Genomic DNA, 20,080 nt, shown 5'->3' with positions numbered 1-20,080 from the left:
TGGAAGGAACATATACAAACTTTGCAAAACAAATGAAAATAAAGTCTGCTTTTAATGTACAAAGATGGATTGCATAGAAAGACCCTCAGTTTATCCATTTGTGGCACCTTGTATCAGAAGTGGGACCTCAAGGAAAATTACACAATTTTAAAGTTGACAATGAGGAAATTGAAATGGTTCAAGATTTTCTATTCCTTGGCTTAATCATCAACCAAATGGGAGACTGCAATGAAGAAATCAGAAGAAGACTGAGACTCGGAAAAGCAGCTGTGAGGGAGTTAGAAAAGATCCTTAAAGATAAAGATGTCTCTCTGGGGACTAAGATCAAGATAAACCAAACTATGGTATTCCCTATTACTATGTAGGGATGTGAAAGTTGGATGGTGAAGAAAGCTGACAGGAAGAAAACTGATTCATTTGATATGTGGTGCTGAAGGTCTGTGGATACAACGGACGGCCAAAAAAAACAAGTAAGTGGGTACTAGATCAAATTAAGCCTAAATTCCCCTAAGAAGCTAAAATGACAAAACTGAGGCTATCATACTTTAGTCACATCATGAGAAGACAAGATTCTCTGGAAAAGTAAATAATTCTAAGAAAAGTGGAAGGCAGTAGGAAAAGCGGAAGACCCAAAACGAGATGGCTTGACTCAATAAAAGAAGCCACGTCCTCCAGTTTGCAAGATCTGAGCAAGTCTGTTAATGATAGGACATTTTGGAGGTCTCTCATTCATAAGATCGCCATAGGTCAGAGGCAACTTGATGGCACATAACACACACACACATCCTTCAACTCAAGGAACTTTCCACCCGCAGAGCGATCATGGTGTGGTAGGACACCCTCTTCAGCTGGTGAAATACTGCTTGCATTGGAGGGCTCCACCATTGGTGGAAAGAAAATGTTGGCTCTAACCCAGAGTGTTTTTCAGATTGCCGAAGCACTTAAAAGATATTGGATGCACAATGCATGCTCACAACTTCCTTTTAGAATCTGTAAGAATAATAATCTGTAAGAATAATAATAATAATGCCCTTGAGAAGCCCACTCCATGTTTCTGCATGACTCTTCATTGAAAGGCAGTAACTTTTGGCCAGTGATACATGCAGAGAAAGCAGTCTCGTTTTAGGGTGAACGACTCTTCTGTCACATCAAGTGTGATTAGATCATCATACAGAGGCAGCAGATTAGAAGGAAGCAAGACTGACTGTGTAAAACCATGCAGCGGTATAACAAGCAGCCTCTTTTGTCTGCGGATACCAGAGGTTTATAGAAGGAATTGTTTCACAAATTTATTTCTCATCTTATTTATCCCAAGAAAACAAGTGTGCTCAGGTTATTATTCTGGAATTACTAACACATACAGGAAAACTGGTTAAGTAACTAGTCACATCAGCACAGTGGGCCAACTCATTCCTTCAAACCTTAAATTTTGTGCATTTATAAACTAGTGAATATTAATCAGTACAAATTATTTCCACTCACTTGGTCAGCAGAGATAACTGTCACTCGTTGTGTGCTGTAACACTAAAAACAAAAACCTGGCAAATTAGCAACATGAGGATTCTCAGGAAGCCAGAATACCCCCGTGGCTCCACTATACAGGTAGGTCTTTCTTACTCTCAATCTAGTGACAAGTTGTGTTCCTCTTGTGCCCAAACAGCACCTCCCACTGAGAATCTCTCCCTGTTTGAAAACTTTCAGGGAGGGTCTAGCTTTGATAAGTGACATCACAGTTCAAACTGCCAGAGGGGTCAGGCACTCTGGTTGTGATGTCACCGCACAGGTAAATCTATTAAGCACCACTCTGTAATATCCTTGGCTGAAAGAGGCAGACTATAGGCATCTCCAAATCGGGAAGAGTAAACTATAAAGACCAGAATGCATAGAAATCTAGAAGCAATGCCTCTGCCCATCCTTTCAGTTCTGTGTTTAACTCTGCTCAGATGAGCAGACCTGATCAAAGCCTTCTGAAGGTGCCACCGTGCAATGGGTTCAGCAGTCAGCCGTACTCAAAACTGTCTCCTAACAGGCGGAATGGCCTGCTCCCACACACTGTGTTCTCCAGAATACAGAACGTTCAGGACGGTACCTTTTATGTATTGCAGTTTTAACATCTGATTTTTTTTTAAGGCAGGTGGTTAAAATATTGCATTCTTTAAATAATGTATTGTACTGCTTCTGTTTCATAGTTCTCTAGTTTGTAATCATTTTGTTGCATTGATTGTTGCGTTTATGATTCTGGCCTCATTTGCACTGTTTTCTAAGTCTGTTTTCAAATTCTATTTAGCACATTGGAGGGGGTTAGGGAAAAGAGAATTTCATATTCTAGGGTGGTATTACATATTCATTTCACAAAGAGCATAGCTACAAAATTGCCTGGGACCATCTCGCTCAGCCCATAGCTAAACATAGGGTAAGTACACCACACTCTTACTAGCATTCACACAACGCTAGCACAATTCTCAGATGAAAATAGAAACATTAGTTTGAGACAGCTTCGTATCAAGCATCACTGCCCAAGACTTTCCCATTATACAGGCCTGAAGGTCTTCCAGCTGCACAATTTATTCATTCACATTCCAACAGTCTGTGCAGGGTAAACAAAGAGAGAGGCAAGAGAGTGTTTTTATTCTTTGGGTTAAAAGCTTACTTAAAAATGATTTGTTCTATTATGTTATCAACAGTTCAAAACACAGCTCAGCAGCTCCAGCGTGTGAAACAGTAGGCCATGTACTTCCTACTACCTTCCAGTTCACCCTTCCCACCCTCATTGAATGAATAAATAACAGGGGAAGAAGCTGAGCCCAGAGCAAAACTTTAGCAACTCTAACAAAATGTTAAATAGAAGTCTTGCGGCATCTAAAAGAGCAAGAGTCCAGTAGCACCTATAAGACTAACAAAATTTATGGTAGGGCATGAATTTTTGTGAACCACAGCTCACTTCTTCAGATACCTGAAGAAGTATCTGAAGTATCTTCAGGATCTGAAGCTGTGGCTCACGAAAGCTCATCCCCTACCACCAATTTTGTGAGTCTTCGAGGTGCTACTGGGCTCTTGCTCTTTTCTACTGCTACAGACAAACACGGCTACCCATCTTGAGGCATCTTAAAGGCTGAACTTTTTATTCTAGCTTTAACATTTGTGGTTTAGAAACCATATGCATGAGGAGGATCTCATCAGGTAGGCCAGTCTAGTGAGGATCCACTCGATGCATTTGGGTGAAAAATGAAAAAAAAAAGTTGTAAACAGTAGGATTAAGTGGCCATGAATACAGGAAACAGAGATGTAATTATGTGAAATTAAAATGTAATCAAGAAAGAGCCCAATCACAATAGCAGTAAATACGATTTCCAGTATTTTGCTAAGCTGATTAATACTGGTAATGCTTGAAGAATCCTAGGGCTTCCTTAGGTTCTTGAGAGATTCCACATAAAATTGTTAAATTAGATTCCATCAAGAAATCTGAATGCATTCCTTGAGGCCTAGACCTGGGATTCCTCTGCTATTATGGGTGTTAAACAACATTACAGAATGTTCAGAGAAGGAAGATACCCCCCGTGCATTTTTGTTAAGACTTTGCTTTGTAAAGGCCTGAAAGAAAAATATGCTTATATTTGTATGACAGGATCCACAATGGAAACCTTATAAAAAGTGTGCATTAGCATGCCTAAGCATGGCAGATTCACTTATACATCGACTTTTTCCATCTAATTTTCTAGCCTGTAAAAATTCAATTTGCAGACATATCTCGCTGCTATTTTGCTGCTGTTTATCCATTCCAATAATTTTCTTTTGCTTTTGTTCTGCTTCAAGAGTTTGGTAAAAACTTTCACCAGCCAAAGTTTGACCACTAAGAGTTATTGCTTTATCTCTACTTGCATCTCGGATAACGCTAAGGACAAAGAATACGAGAAAAGCACCTGACCTGAAGCTGTCCCTTGCTATGGAGAAATGACACGTGGAAGACACAAAGACCTCTTTATACAGGCAGTAAGAGGGCACAAGAAAACAGATCAAACTTGCAAGTCATGTCAGAATCTTTATTGGAAAAAAAAAATCACAGCATCTCCATTATTATTCAAACACATTTAATAAACAAAGAGAAACAGTAGCAAAGGGCACTGACATGTGACAAACTGTACAAAACCTCTAGATTTGCAGGCAAAACCTGAGGGTGAGGAGCCCACGGCCCAGCTGTGGAGATCCGAGGAGCCACCCCCAGCCCCTTTGTGGATAATCTCCCCCACCCACCTCGGACCACTCAGTCACCCCTGAGAAAAATTGATTAAAAATGTGCAGAAACAAAGACACTTTTATAAGAGGTTAGCTCCAACCTTGCTATAACGGAACAACTGACCACTGGGAAACTGGACTTGCTACTAGTCCCCAGGGGCTAGCTAATGGTTTTAAGAAAACCTTCCCAAGAGATGCAAAAATCACCCAAATTCATATCCATCATGCCATCTTCTTTCTCCCCAATTTGACTGCCTTCTGCAGGGGTAACAGGACTTTTCTAGCTTTACAGCTTAGGAGAAAACATTTTGATGAATATAAAGGCAAATGGAAGGAAAAGCCCTGTCGCTATAAAGACAGAGGTGCAATTGGTGTAGGAAATGGAAGCCAGTTGAGACTAACAGGGACCAAAGTGACCTGCTGTGGCAGGGAAAGAAGAGAGTATCACAACAGGATGACCTGGAACAGTACCTCGCAGTAGTTGGATTTCAAGCCCTTATACTGGGAAAGCTAATAGCCTTTCCAATCCCTAATACTGTTTCTATCTCCAACTAAACAGCTTGCCATTCCAGGGAGGGATCCAACAAGTTTAATTACTTTTAGCTGAGAGTGTTTGAGAAGGGAGGGTAAAGTGAAGGCAGCTGTATTCCAGTGAAGAACTAAATCCACAATAAATCTCACTATTTGTCAAAAGAATGCAGTACATAGGATAGGACTGCCCTATTTATTAGGTGGAAACACACAGGACTATGTGACTGTCACAGAGGAGGTCAGCTCCAGCCTTAGTACAAGGAAACAAATCTCTACTCTTGCTGTGTCATGAAAGTCATGGCTTCTCTCATAACATGATTCGCCCCCTCTTCTTTATCTATTCCCAATGGCAAGGTGGTAGGCTTGCCAGCCTCCAGGTCATAGCTGGAGATCTCCCAGAATAACAACTGATCTCCAGGCAACAGAGATTAGTTCCCCTGGAGAAAATGGCTGCTTTGAAGGGCAAGCTCTATGGAATTATACCCCACTGAGGCCCCTCCCCTCCCCAACCCCATCCTCTTCAGGCTCCACCCCCAAAATCTACAGGAATTTCCCGACCTGGACCTGGCAACCCTACATGGTGGTGTGGGCAAAAGAATGAGATTCCTTTTATCCAGGCTGCTATCCTAACATCAGTCCTCTTCTAATGGGACTTCTCCATGAATGGTGTTTTTTTGGCAGCCACAAAATAAAATAAAGCAATGAGGTATTTATTGTGGTCAGCTAAAGCTACACAGTAAGGTCTCCTTCCAAGCACACCCAACCCTGCTACATGCCCAGCAAGGTGGGGAAGGAGTTGGGCTAGGCCATGTTGGAAATGGCAGCTACTCTTGGCATCACCAGCCTTTTCCTTCTTTCAGTTAATACTACTCCCCACCTCCCACCCTGGGGAAAAAGGAGAGACGATGAGGATACACATGAATGCTATACATCTGTGGTTCTTATACAGTCTAACAGCATACACACAGCTGATTATTTCTCAGTTGTGGACATACACTGACAATGGCTGAAAGTACAAGATACTCAGATTTATATACACATCACAGTGTTAGTTATATCCAGCCAAGACATACAGTCTTAATCGTGCCAACACCAACACATTATAGACAGGAAGGTCAGGGTAGGAGAGGCCAGCTGGTTTAACTCAACACAGTATGGAGCCAGAGGAGTCTCAGTAGCCTGTCACTGACAATTAAGAGTCTCAAGACCTTTGGCACAGTCCGTTGTTACGGAGACTAAACTAGTCATTGTTAATCACAAGCCTAACCCTCCAAAACTTTAGTGGAGGTATATTGGCAGAAGTGGCGGGGAAGCTCACTGATATACGCACAGCAAAACTGAAGATCAATGGAGGATGTGGGACAGGGAGGACTGGGTGCCCAACTCGAACTCCTTGCCTGCATCCATGAGAAGATCCTTCCTTGCCCTTAGCAGCACCCCTCTCCCTGTTCTCCCCCCTCATCCCTTAAGGAAGAAACAAAATAGGAAGCCAAGTGACCCAACACCATTAACATTAAAAAGACACAGTGACTGCAATTCGTTGGTGGGAAATTCTAAGAACTCCAATTGGAATCAGGGGGTCTTCTGATCACAGGCTAATATGCGAATTTTCGTTGTTGCCTCAGGGAGACCAAAGTATTCCCTTTTGATCTGAAATTTTTCTTTCATATGTTTGGGGCTTAACTCAACGGGCCCAGAAGCCAAGACGACTAGCAAGGAACAAAGCCAGGATGTGGAAGGGAGGTATCATGCAGCAAACGCTTAAGGGAATCAAATTTACCAACCACTAGAAGGGGACATTTCACTGATTGGGAATGGCACAAATTCACTGACAAGATCAGCGAGTCCCATTTGGCTAAGATTAGAATTCAAGAGAGGCACAGCATTTTCACATCCATTCAAGGCATTCCAAAGGGGAAAAAAAGTTTACAGAAAAGTTAACACACCACTAGACATTAGACATCACAACAGTTTGGCAACTTTCAACACTACCCCTCCCCCCTCCCAAATCTGCACAATGCCCCTTAGTTCTTTTGGGTAAAATGACATAATAAAGGGAGGGGAGAGCTGCAGGTGCAGAATCACCATGTGTAAATAAGGGACCCTTCATCCCCCAAGTGTATTGGGTAAGAATTGTAAAAGCCTATCAAATTAACTATAGTACAAACGAAAAGTTGCTTTTATGCAGGACAGCAAGGGAACAAGGCGGTCATTTCATGCTGTTGGAGACAAGGCAAAGCTGAACTTGGCAGGAAAAAATCCGCCAGATAAGAGAGTAGTTTTAAATTAAACCAAGGGACTAATTTCCAGGCTCCAGCAGGCAGGACAAATAGGACTTGGGGCTTTTCTGCACACTTAACATTTATAATTTTCTTAGCAGTTAACCCGAAGCATTCGAATCAATTTGTGTATGGTTCTTCTGCACGTCTGCCCTCCTTTTGCATTTTTACAGTTGTGGAGTCAGTTTATTTTGTTCTATACATGCTTTAAAATAATCAGGATTTTCAAGTGAGGGTGCTGTCGTCATCAGCGACATCATCAGTGACATCACAGCACTCTCCTTTTTATTGTTTGTGCATGCTTATGATGTTATATCAATATAAGGGCTGAACCAGAGCTAGGAGGTAGAGGCTGGCACTGGCGGGGCAAATCAATCTCTGTTGGGACAGAGCCCAGAGCAGCAGCAACGTGCTGCTCTGTCTGGAACCAGAAATGGTCATCCCCGCCCCTCCACTGGAACATCAGGGTTTTTGTCATTTTCATAGCATTGTATCAGTCTACCATTATAACAATCCATGTAGTAGATTCTATGAATGCCCAGCTTTCATTTTAAAAAAGTAAGTCCCAAGACTCTTTCCATGTAGAGATATAAGGAAAAAGGCATATCTCTGCAATGGGATGGGCTACAGATTCACTTGTTTTTTAATGAAAGCTGGGAATTCAGAGAATCTGCTGCCTACAGTAGGTAGATAGAATCCTACAAAAATGATGATTTTTAAAAAAGGAGAGGGGGGGGGAAAGGAAGGGTGTGGGGAGGAGTGGTTCAATAATGATGACGAAAATCCAGTCATTAAAAAGTGGGTACAAGTGTGTGGGACAAACAAAACCTAAAGAATCATTATGGGTGAAGGAAAAAAAAATAACTTCCAGAAAAAGATCAGGGTAAAAGTTCTCAAAAGTACCAGAAAAAATGGAGAAGATACCAAAAAAACCGAAGAGAAAACTAAAGGCAAAAAACTGTGTGCAGAAATCAGGGGATAAATCAAAGCAGCATGGTATCAGAACTGATGGGAAACCCTGTGCGGAAAACCCCATAATCTCCATTGCTGCTGTTCTTAGATAATGAGATAATAAGAGATGATACAACAGAATCTGAAGCTTGGGGTGGGTGATCATACATTTGTAAAGATGCATGAAGTCTAAACTACATTCTAAGAAATGCCTAGATCTCACATTTTAGTGTTACCAGAAGAAAAACCTTCAGCCAAGGCCCAATGGTAGATATAACTGCCCCTCCCCTACAGTCTTTTAAATGTCCTAACTAGCATCTGAGTCAGTAACAAATATAAAGAAAGAATGAAAAAGGCTGAGGGACACCCCCCACTCCGCTACATAAAGACAAACACTAAGGAAAGCTTCTAATTTAGACACTCCAAATTCATTTTCATTACATTTGAGTAACTCATTCCCTAACTTAGGTATAAGAAATGGCACTGTTCGAGCAAGGTTCTCTGTCAGTTACTCCAGACTAACGAGGCCTGGGCATTCCTTGCAACAAAACAACAAATAAACACACTTGTTAGGAAAAAAAATTATACCATGCCAAGAAGGGGAGGAGACAGAACAGAAAGGGGGCTATCAAGCTGGAAGTCTCTCTTCTTTCCTCTTTGCTTTCTGCAACTGGGGTGGGACAAGCCTTTGGATTTTACCAGGATTAATTCTCCACTGGCAGGACAGGCTCAGCTTTGCTTTGTGTTATTTTGATTACTGTACAAAAGCAAGGTTGGACTGCAGAAGAAATGCTCTGCCCAGCTAGATTGCCCTTTTGACATCTGGGAGTTTTAAAGTATTGGATGTTCAGCTCACATCCGGGATCCTCGCTCCTGAAGTATCTGAGAAAAGAGAAGTGCCAACACAATAACAGTTAGCTTGGATTTAATTTCAGCTGCAATATTTTATTTTTGCAATAAAAGATAAGGAATGGGAAAGAAAGATTAATAGCACAATCCTTTCCCATAATTCACCCTTAAATACCAATATAAATGTTAGAGATGAAGACAACAGCATAAAACCTCTGCACAAATATTAGTATGCGCACTGTTGATACTTCTACACAAGGAACACCTCCATGTTGCAGAAGGATGTGTCAAACAGGACAGGAGGGGCTGTGGCTTAGCTGCTTGGCATGGAGAAGATCCCAGGCCAACCCCAGCATCACCAGCTAAAAGGACCAGGAGGCAGCTGATGTGAAAGACCTCCGCTTGACACTCCGGACAGAGTGTCCAGTGTGCCTGTCTGAGCAGACAATACTGATCTTGATGGACCTATGGTCTGATCCATTATAAGGCAGCTTCCTGTGTGCAGTTTAAAACTGAAATCCTTGGAGACTCTCAGAAAATGTAAGTGGGAAGTCTCTTCTCTAAATGGTACTTAAGAGCAGCCTACTGAGCATTCAGGCAGAAAAGAGAGAGTCACGGAAAAATCAGGAGGAGAAAAAACACAATGCACTGTGACCAACTAAGTAAATGAAGCAATTACGATCTAATAAATCTCAATGGAAGATGTCTCGTACAGTTAATCTGTATCTTCAATTTCATATATTAATTTTACATACACAATGACTGCCAAAATAACAACACAGAACTCAGAGGACGTCACATACAATCAGTCAGTAAGCAATAGCAATATAGGTCACAAGGTCACAATAGTAAAGTGGAATACTGCAATAAAATGCTAGGTGCTTGTATGCAATAAATAACAATAAATAACAGTAAGAAAGTGACCAGTGCTTATAGCTGTAAAGTGGCAGTACCTCGAGTTACAAAGTAGTCAAATAATCCTGTTAGGCCATATTTACAAAATTCATAAGGAAATGTTTATTCAGTCCAAGAGAGGGGATATCATTCAGGATATGATGTGAAAGTGCAACAGGTGTGCTAGCATTCACGTCCCGTTTCTGATATCCTTCTTCCAGGCAGCTGTCAGAATGGAAGTTTAATATTCATAATGAGGAACATCCCCAGAATGTATCAGCATCTCCAGCATGTATCAGGCATACTCTTTAGACTGCCTAAAGAGCATGCCTGATACATGCTGGGGATATTCCAGTACGTATACTGATTAACTGTATGAGATGTCTTTCATTGAGCTGGTCACGGTGCATCGTGCTTTCTCCTACTGAGCACTCATAACAACATCTTTCTTGGATATTATGGAAAATAACTGAACCCTTCACAATAAAATATCTGCCTCCACCATTCTGAATGCTTGCCTCGTTTCCTTACGGCTCATTATGATGTTCACTGCAATTTTGGGGAAGTGGATACGAGCTGCAATGTCCTATAATAATCTTACTCAAAACTGGGACTTGCAGGAACGGCGTGTTTCACAGCATCAAAAGCAAGCCACTCTGGGTATACTGAAAAACTAACATGATTTTCAAACAGTCTGTTCCCAAACGGATTCCTCACCTTTGCTTTCTCGCTAGGCTCTATGACGATACCATTGGTAGAGTTATTGAGCTCTCGGGATACAACACAGAGAAATTCTGCTTGGTCCTCATTTCCATAGTTGTAGGACGAGCCAATACTGATTAGCTGAGGAAAAGGAAAACAGCAGAGAGAATGTGTTAAAAGCATTATACATGAAGGGTAGCCTAGAAGATCAGACCAATACTTCACCTAGCATAGTATCATGTCTCCAACAGTGGTCAGTTCAAGATATGACAGGAGGAAGCATCAAACAGCATGTGGTGGTGGGGGGGGGGAAAGTACGTCCACTGCATTTCAAGTTTTCAGATACCTTAAAGTCTGGACTCTCGTTTCTTAAATCCTAGAAATGCTGCGATTCTCTGAAACACACAAGTTCTCTGTTGTTTGGGGTTTTTTTCCCGAGTGCACCACTGAGCACCAGCAGGATAAGGGAGGCAACTGCCTTTATTCCCCCATTTGTGAACTTGCCAGAGGCATCTAGTTAGCTACTGTGTGAAACAGGATGCTGGACTAGATGGGTTTCTCTGCCATGCTACTGTGACAGAAAAATGAATACAATTTATTTATGTTTATTTTATGTATACACTACCATTCTCCTCCACGGAGGACCTAAAGGAGCTTACATCATTCTTCTCTATTTTATCCTCACAGCCACCACTGGACCAAGATCACCTAGCAAACTTTCATAGCAGAGTGGGAATTTGAAAAAGGTCTCCCAGATCTTAGTCTGACACTCTAACCTCAACATGCTGGCTCTCTAGTAGGGAAGGTTACAGAACTACCTGTACCTGCAATTTATATTTAGATTGGGTGCTTTTAGGGTTATGGTGCATTGATGGGAGATGCACACCTGCTTGTAAGAGCGTTCAACTCCCAAGATTAACCAAAAATAAGAAGTTTTGAAATAAATTAAGACCAGCAGAATGAAAAACTGCTGAGGAGTCAGACTGGCTGAGCAACAGGATTCTGTTTAGTTCAGGATTACAGGGATTATGTAGTGACAATAAGCCATCGTTGGTATCAAAAGAAACAAGGAATCTGAGTACAGAGATGTAAGACAGTACACTATTCTACACATACCTGTACGATCAAGACAGCAGCACCATTACATCAGCTTGCAAAAAAATCATCATGGGAGTTTTTAGAAAGCCAAACTCACTAAAGCAGCATTTCTGAAACTGGAGCCAGAGACCTATGGGGCTATGTTAATCCTCTGCAAAGACAGAGGGTAAGCCTTTTCCATGCCCATCTGGCTAACACAACTAGAGTCCTTTCTGTTTTCTATAAGGAGGGCAGAGATGCTCTGGCTCAGGATGGAGATCAGGCTTCTTCTCTCTCCAAGGGCTGGAACTCATAGAACCACCACCACCACCTGCAGTCATAGATCTTCCAGATCTCCTCAGAGCATCAGTCAGAAAATGTGTTGACTAGTTGTCCAAACCCAATAGCTCAGATCTAGAACTTCAACTGGCTGAGTGGCACCATGGGGGTGTAAGTCCTAATACAGTCATCACAGTAACTTCTAGTATAAAAATGAAGTGCTGGTTACTTCTGGTATAAAATTGAACTCATTTTACAGAAGGGATTTCAGTATATAGACAGATGCGCTACTCTACATTTATAGAAAAAGCAGTCAATGGCAGGTTTCAGCTGAATACTAGAGATTTAAGTTGTGTGATACTGATCTTTTATATTTCCATGAGCAGCTCTTAAAAGTTTTTCCCAGTCCCTTCCCTTCCTTGTTCCACCAGCCTCTAGAGTGGGCAGTCATAAACCAATAAGGAAAGTTCTCACTATCTCTAGCACAAAGTGCCTTCCAATCAATGGCATGATTGATTAGAACTTGGGTTGGGGCCTTTTGAGTTGTAGCCTTATAGAATCAGCTACCTTCTGAGACTTTACCTTGCAGGCCACATTTAAATTTGCTTTTAAAGTGTAGCTGATCTGCTTTTCATTGTGTTGTTCTGAGGGCACAAGGTCTCCATGGGCTTGCCATGTTCTTTAAAAAGGAGCTGTCCAGCACATTGCTGGCCTTCTCAGGGAGGAGGGGAGGACTCTGGGCTCCCCAGGATGTTAATGTTTGATATCTGCATCTCTTAAGGTTAAGGACAAACTGAGCATGAAGATTAATTCCATGGCCAAATTCACTGAATACGAATGAATATGAAAGAGCGTCCTGTGTCACCTCGCAAAGTGCAACAGGGTAGATGAGTATAGGAAGCGGTGTGACAGTGGCTTGATTCCTGCTATCCAGAGAGGTTGGGTAGCATTTGTGCAGGTCTCAGCCCAGACACAGATTACTGGAACCAATGCTGAAAGCTCAACTCGTTCAAGTGGCTGACTTAAGTATAAGGATACCCCGCTGGGGGTGGGGGAATTACTTGCTTTTCCTGAAGAAAATATTTGAAATGAGTTCTACAGCACCTTAAGCAGGGAGTGTGGGAAGCTGCCATCTGGACACACCCTAACAGCAGCAACTGCTTTGGAGAAAAGACTCAAAGTTCTATGGAGCCCCCTAATGATGGCTAAATGTAATAACAAATAGCAATCTGCAAAAAAATAAGAGGGAATTTGTTGGTCAGGCTGCATAAAACTAAGTGTCAATCCAAAATCAATTCTCTGAGTGTATTTGCTAAAATGGATTCTGTAAAAGCCTCCCACAGTGAAGACATCGCGCTCGCTCTAGAGATCCTCAGCAAGCAGCATGCCCACTGCTGACTGTAAAATTGCCATAATCGAACAGGTGGCAGCACTGTGGGACTCAACAGCAAGAATTAGCTGATGGGAAAGGTGGAAAAGCAGGAAGTGGGGCTTGGAATCAGGCTGCTCTAACAGAGAACATCTGTTGGGGCGTCAGAAATCAGACCTCTCCTCGCATCAGAAGAATGGGCACATCAGGGGTTTAGGGACAACACCGTACTTGTAATATTCTCTATATTCTAAATGGATTGCAATGAAAATAGATATCAGTGTTCATGTCTTACTAGGCTGCTGCCACCCTTCTTTCCCCACTCTTTTCAAAAGCAGGGCCAGACATCAGAGGTGGGCTCTATGGGCAGACAGATGTTAAGACACTGGAGGTCTGGAGCACCTCTTGAACAGAGTTCATACAGTGCATCTAGAACATAGTTAACAGCACCTGCTCTTGTTCCTGCCTGCTACATTTTGAATGACCTCCCTGCTGCGCTGGTCAGGGTTTCCCTGCCTTATCCGCAGGCTGAGCACTACCCCAGCACCCAGGATACTGCTCCTCCTATTCTTCTACCTCTCAGTGACTCGCCATATGTTTCTTCCCTTGCTTCTTCTTCCATCAACTCTACCATTGCTTCCTTACTCCTCTCCTGGCTGGGAGGCTCCATGCTCTTTATACCCCACCCTAAGCTTTCAGTGCCCTGGCTCAGCTCTGCCCCCTCTTTTTCACTCCCTGTTCTTTGGCCATCTCTTTGTTATCAACACATCTTAGGTGGGATCGTAGGAGGCTGGCTAGAGCCAGCTGCTGTCGCCAGTCCTGCCCCCACGCTGGCATTGGCAGTCACATGCTGACACCTGCTGGTCATCATCTCTGGGCTTCTCCAGAGCAGGAGAGCTCCTGTGCCTGTTATTGTGGCCACTGCGCTCCAATCTCAGCACCTGGCTCCTGGGAAGCAACCAACCACCAGCTGTCTCTGGCTTGTATCCTCTAGCTGCCAGGCATGTTGTGTTGGGCCCAAGCACCTCTTCTCTGCCACAAAGACAGAAAAACCGTGATATAAACCCAGTGAACTGGGGGTTATCCCATCTAAATGAACCCCTCCTTCTGAATGTGGAACTATTAATTAGCACTGGATACCTGTTCAAATTTCCAGCCATCAGACATAGTAGACACCATCTGGGTGAGCTCTTCCTCTTGACACTGCAGGACTCTGTACACATGCTTGACAGGTCCCTGAAACAAAAGATGAAAGTTAGAAACCTTGTAGCTTTGCCAAGTAAGAAATGGTTGTGTTAAAAAGAACTGCAACTATGATTTTGCATCAGGAAAATAAATAGCAGTATACTGTAACCAAATCTGGTGTATATTTGGGCATGACAAAGGTGGCACAGGTGTGACCACAAAGGATTAACAGTATAACTGTACCACTGGGAAAGGCAGAGAACCAGTCAACCATTTTCTCCAGCATTCCCAACTAGGTACAACATAGGATTTCTAAACTCAGCATATATCCCACTTTTTCTTTCTGAACATGGGCACAGCCCAGAGAGTGGTGTATTTAGGAACCCACTGAAATAACACAGCTGAGTATAAACTTTATTTGGAATTCAAGCACATCTGAATTTCTCTTGGTTGCACCCTGCTACATACATATTTCCCCCAGTGTTCCAGTCTCAAACTTCCTTCCCTTAAAAAGGAAATATACCCTAAGTTCCCAAGAGATTATCAAAAAGCATGGAAATTAAACGTTCACCAATGTACACAATTCATTTTAGTAGTATGATTCCAGTACTCTGACAATTTTGGACCCTATGTCATTAAAAAAATCTGAATTCTGATCAGGGTTCCAAAAACCGACTTGCTTGCTTGTCAACAGTAAGCTCCTTCCCAACCCTGCCAAGTGTCTCTCCCAGCCCCCTCCCATACAAAGATGCTTTCCCTATACACAGCTGTCTATGAACTTCTGAGGTCTTGGTAGAAAGCAACATGCAGGTACAGAAAATGCTTCTTCTCCCACTTAAGGACAGCTCTGCTGGATCAGACCAGTGGTCCAGCTAGTCCAACAGTCTGTTATGCACAGCAGTCAACCAGTTACACTGGAGGGCCAAAAAATAGCACATAGAGACTTATGCTAAAGGGGAAGCCCTGGCGTTGCCTCCTAGCACTGATATTCTTGCAGTTCATGGATAACTTAGCAGCGTGAAAGAACAGGTTTTCTCTCGTCACACTGGACTTTTCAAGGAGGTGGCAAAGAGTAGTGTGCTGCTAGCATGTCCTGGAAAAGCCTACTGGGAAGTGAGAGAAATCGTCCCTTCACAGACATCTTATGGTGCAATCCTATGCAGAGTTACTCCAGGATAAATGGTTTCAAATAACAGACTGAAGTAACTCTGCAGAGCACTGTAACTATTAGAAAGGAATGGGAAGTCAAGTTTCTCCCTGGACTATTGTAGAAAGTGATTGCTCCAAATTCTCTGTGCATGCTACAGGACCCAAGAAAATGGTAGGGGTTTGGTGGATCTTTGATTATGATTATCAACTTCCCCCTTCTATTTCCTTTTAGCACACATTACTTGAGAAGTCCTGCTTTCATTGTCCCGTATTCGCTCCTTCACAAGTCGTACTAGAGATGCAATGTTGTAAAATTCAGCTTCCTCCAGCACTCCTAGGAATGAGAATAAAAATACAGTTAGGAATTATTCTAATCTTCAATAAAAGAAAAGAAAATGATCCCCTATGTCTCCCACGCCGTGATGTTTCCCTATATTCAGATTTATTTTAAATTCAGTAATTAAATCTGCAGGTCAATATAGCTGATATTTCATTTTGCTAGGAACAAATAATGAAACAGAAGAACACAAAAGTACTACTAGCAGAAACACCTGAAGATACTTCTATTCCAAATATGAAGTTGTGAGTGCATACTACTTCTCTCGTTACAGAAAACTAGAAAAATAATCTGGGATTGTAGCACAAAAATCTCTCTTCATCTGAAGATCTTCACAAGAAGCTTGCCTTTGCACATCATTCTCTAACAGAAAACAAAATCTCATACAAGAATATGCTGTTTGTTGATAGAATGCCTTGAACTAAATTGAGATTTACTACAGAAACACACACGTCCATGAACAAAACTGGGTTTGTACTGCTCCTCTGACGATCTGATTAACATAAACCACCACATTATTATGATAAGAGAATATACAGACTGCGGCCTCACTCTGGCCAGAAGCTGGATGCACCAAACTCTCCCACAGTATGACCTACACCCATTACAGATCCCTTTGGTTATTCACAGGAATAGCAAAGCAAGAATATAAAGCACAGCAATCTTTTCTTACCTTCTTCTGCCAGCTCCTTATTTATTATGAGTTTTCCATGCCGGAGGTAGTTCAGGATCGGACCAAAATACGTGGGATCCCTATCAATGAGATATGCTCCTGTCTCATCCTGTCAAGGATACACCGGTGTCAGATTCTGATGCTACAATGGACAATTCAATGGAACAAGGATATTTGGCTGTGGGACCTTGTTATGAAAAACGGGAATTTGGTTTCCTTCAACAACTTGGTACTCCTCTCAATAAATTGTGAGCTCTTTTTTGAACTATCTATCCTGAATCTCCCAGCCAAATGGAACGGTGTCCTCAAGTCACAACAGTTTCTAGCACAACCATTTTAACCAGCCGTCTCCTTAAATAAATCTGGGGTCAACTGATAGCTCAAGTATTAAAACAGTAACTTAAAGTTTTATTAACAAAGACTCACATGAAAATTATAAAAACCACAAATGTTCATTAATTGATATGAAAACTGTTTGTAAAATTAAATTCAGGATTATTTTAATCAATTATTACTTGTTGTTGACAAGAATATGCAAACTTGCATGCATGTTGGTGAAACCCAAAAGATGACCGGTTCCTGCCCTTTATTTGGAAGCTCAGGAATAATCTATTTACATATTTTGTTTTGAGCATTTTAAGCAAATTAGAGACAGACCGTAAATGTTACTATGGTTATAGTGTTGGTTTTCTAAAGGAATTAGGGGGCGGGAATGGCAGTGCATGTGTCTTCCTAAGCTCCTGAAGGTTAGGTAGCAAGCAATCCTGCTTTTGTCATCAGATGACACCCTAATGCAATTTTAAAAAGTAGGCCACCACCTACATAAGGGCATGCCACTTAATTCCGTGATCTTATTCTTATGCTTGAAATAAACTGCTTGCATCTGTTTTTGAGGGAGCATCTTAAAACTGATGAAACATTGGAAGGACAAAATTATATATCCTCTTGTATATCAAACATGAAACTGGCTTCATCAGCACTCTCCAGAAGTACTAAAAATCCTTCTATTGTACATAAATGTGCAATACACTCTACTTTGATGACTTGCTCAATAATATTTAAAGGAATTACTAAGATAACTGGAAACAAGAACAAAGTCTAGGTAACAAATGGTATATATCTGCCTGAATCACTTTCTCTAGAAAATATGTTGGCTTTTTTTTCCCTGAGAGAGTATCCATTAAGGGTGTTCTTAGTTTTTCAATTAAAATTCCACCCTAAAGTAACACATAATTATAAAGTAGTCATACAATCCTCCACACTGTTTCAAAACTATTAGCAATTACACTCTGCAAAAAGTTATCCTATTTAGACATATTTTACTCTTTATCCTGGGACATCATTTTAAGTATTAACGACAGGAGTGCAGTAAGCTGCCTTGTAGCATACTTGTGACTGAATTTTCTTAAGTGCTTCCTTATCACTCCAAGACTGATACCTTAGCCACTGACCACAGCTGTGACAAAGTTAGGTCTGGCATGCAGAATTTGCTCTTAGGATTTGTGGTGGAAGACCAAACTGGAATTGACAGTGTATAGCTCTACTATTTGTTTTCAAAACAATAGCTTCATATTTCTGGTATACTTCTCAGTCATCCCATCTTCAAATAGAAAAGAAAGAATTTAATATCTTAGCATCAGAGACAAAGGGTGATTTTGGCAAAACATAATTGCATATACTTCCATTAGAAAGACATGGATTATTATATAACACCAAATATTGTGGTTGTAATTACAAGTTAAATGTGATCTGTTCTGTTACTAAAGAAAGTGGCATGTGTTAACTGACTTGCAGGGAAAGAATAATAATCTGACACTAAAAGGCCTGTATGTGGATACTATTGATGTTACTTTTAAGAAAAGAACGGTACTTCTGATATGTACAGCACTGAGAGCAATGTTTGCCTATCTTGTGGCATGGATATAATAATCCCGTACACTGCCAAACCGTAGACATGTGCATGCATGCAATAAGATTCTTAGATATGTTTGTGAGGAGGGCAGATTTTTACAGAAAATACACAAACAGCTGCTTAGCTTTTTAAAAAAAGCTTTAAAAACCAATTAGCACTTTCAGAACTCTTTTTAGTAGTGCGACCTATGCTACTGGAAGAGTTCTCTGCCCCGTATGCTAGTTTAGCATTAATAGCTAATATTCTCCTGTGGCCACAGAACTACAAAGCTTAAAAAAATCACTTTGACTTCTAAATACATAATTAAGAGTGATTCCACCAAAGATAAAAGTTTCCTGCTTCAAACATGTTTATAGAACTCTCCAGATAGTTTATCAGTAGAGACACTATGCTGAGTTATTAAAATTTTAATAGCATGATTTAATGTGGATACAAATAACTATCATTTTGCCTCACATCCAATGTGTGGATGTGACAAAGACAACGGTAAGGTAAGACTCAATAAATGGGTTCTGACTGCAATACATTCCACATCAAGAGCAGGGAGGGGAGAGAAGAATGAATGGAAAGGTATACATACCACTTCCACATGGAATCTTACTATAAGCTACTGAAAGTTTACAACGATCTACATTTCAGCAGCATGTTGGGTACGCACGACACCCCTCCCACCCCCTTTTTTGTTGCAACAGAAGCTCCTATCGCCTTGGGGAGCCGGAGGGCTCTACAGATCTTGCTCTCTCGCACTCTGACATAAACAGGCATTCTGCGCTAAAAGCGAGAGGCACTGCTCTAAAATACGGCGAGAAGGGACGATTTACGGGGCAGTCGCGTCGCCTCTTGTCCTCGCTCACCTTGTCTGAGCCCAGTTCGGGTCCCTCCTGGCAGCAAAGGCGGCAGAGGAAAGACTTGGGCTCGCGGCAGAGGGTCTGGCGGGTGCTCACGAAGTAGGTGCCACCCACGTTGAGCCGGACCCACTTCGAGCCTCCGCCGCCTCCCGGCACTGCTCTTTCGGCCGCGGACGGCTCCGGACTGCGCGGCGGACAGGCGGGGGCCAAGGCCGGGCGCGGACTGGGCGGCCCGGGCAGCGGGAGCGGGCTGGGAGTGCGCCCCCGTGGCGGCGCCTCTCCTGCCGCCAGCTCCGCCATTCTCGACTTCGGGCGGTAGGACGGGCGGGCAGCTGCCGCTCGAGCTCAGCAAGCAGGACAGAGAAGCGGGAGCCGGGCTCGACGGGGCTCCGCAGCCATCTCCTTAGTCCCCGCTGACAGGGAGAACCGGACTTCCGGGGTGAAAAGGCACTTCCGGGTCCCAACCCTTCCTCCGGACAAAGTGGTGCCGTTTCAACCTCTTTTCCTACAACAGAGGGAGCCGATAAAGCCGGGGGATTTATTATTATTATTAAGTTTCTGGAATAGAATGAGAATATACGTCTGAAAGTAAATGGAAATAAAATTCTCAGGAGATTTTTTTTTAGTACACCGGAAGGAAACACAGATATTTGTCAGATCATAGTGAACCCTAGCCTAGAGGGCCAGAAGGAACTTCCGGTAGAAATGAAAACCGCCGTTTCTCTGGGCTCCGCGTGGTGTCGCTCTAGGCTTTGGCATCTTCATGATGACTATATTTGGCGGGGTCATCGGGAGAGTCAAAATATCTTATA

At 42.3% G+C, this 20,080-nt stretch overlaps 1 protein-coding gene across 1 annotated transcript; it reads right to left on the bottom strand.

The window, feature by feature from the left end:
* Window positions 1–4,026: 4,026 nt before the first annotated feature.
* Window positions 4,027–19,686, bottom strand: KCTD2 (potassium channel tetramerization domain containing 2). The gene is made up of 6 exons (XM_054976970.1): window positions 19,275–19,686; window positions 16,509–16,617; window positions 15,741–15,832; window positions 14,305–14,400; window positions 10,455–10,580; window positions 4,027–8,876 (listed from the first exon to the last, which is right to left on the bottom strand). Exons 1-6 carry the CDS (start codon window positions 19,566–19,568, stop codon window positions 8,847–8,849), a joined length of 747 nt encoding a protein of 248 aa, XP_054832945.1. The 5' UTR covers window positions 19,569–19,686; the 3' UTR covers window positions 4,027–8,846.
* Between the last annotated feature and the right edge of the window lie 394 nt (window positions 19,687–20,080).

Source organism: Eublepharis macularius, chromosome 4 (genome assembly GCF_028583425.1).
Source record: "Eublepharis macularius isolate TG4126 chromosome 4, MPM_Emac_v1.0, whole genome shotgun sequence".
NCBI lineage: Eukaryota > Metazoa > Chordata > Lepidosauria > Squamata > Eublepharidae > Eublepharis > Eublepharis macularius.
Note: the sequence above shows the minus strand (reverse complement) of the source record. Positions and strands in the feature narration are given on the sequence as shown.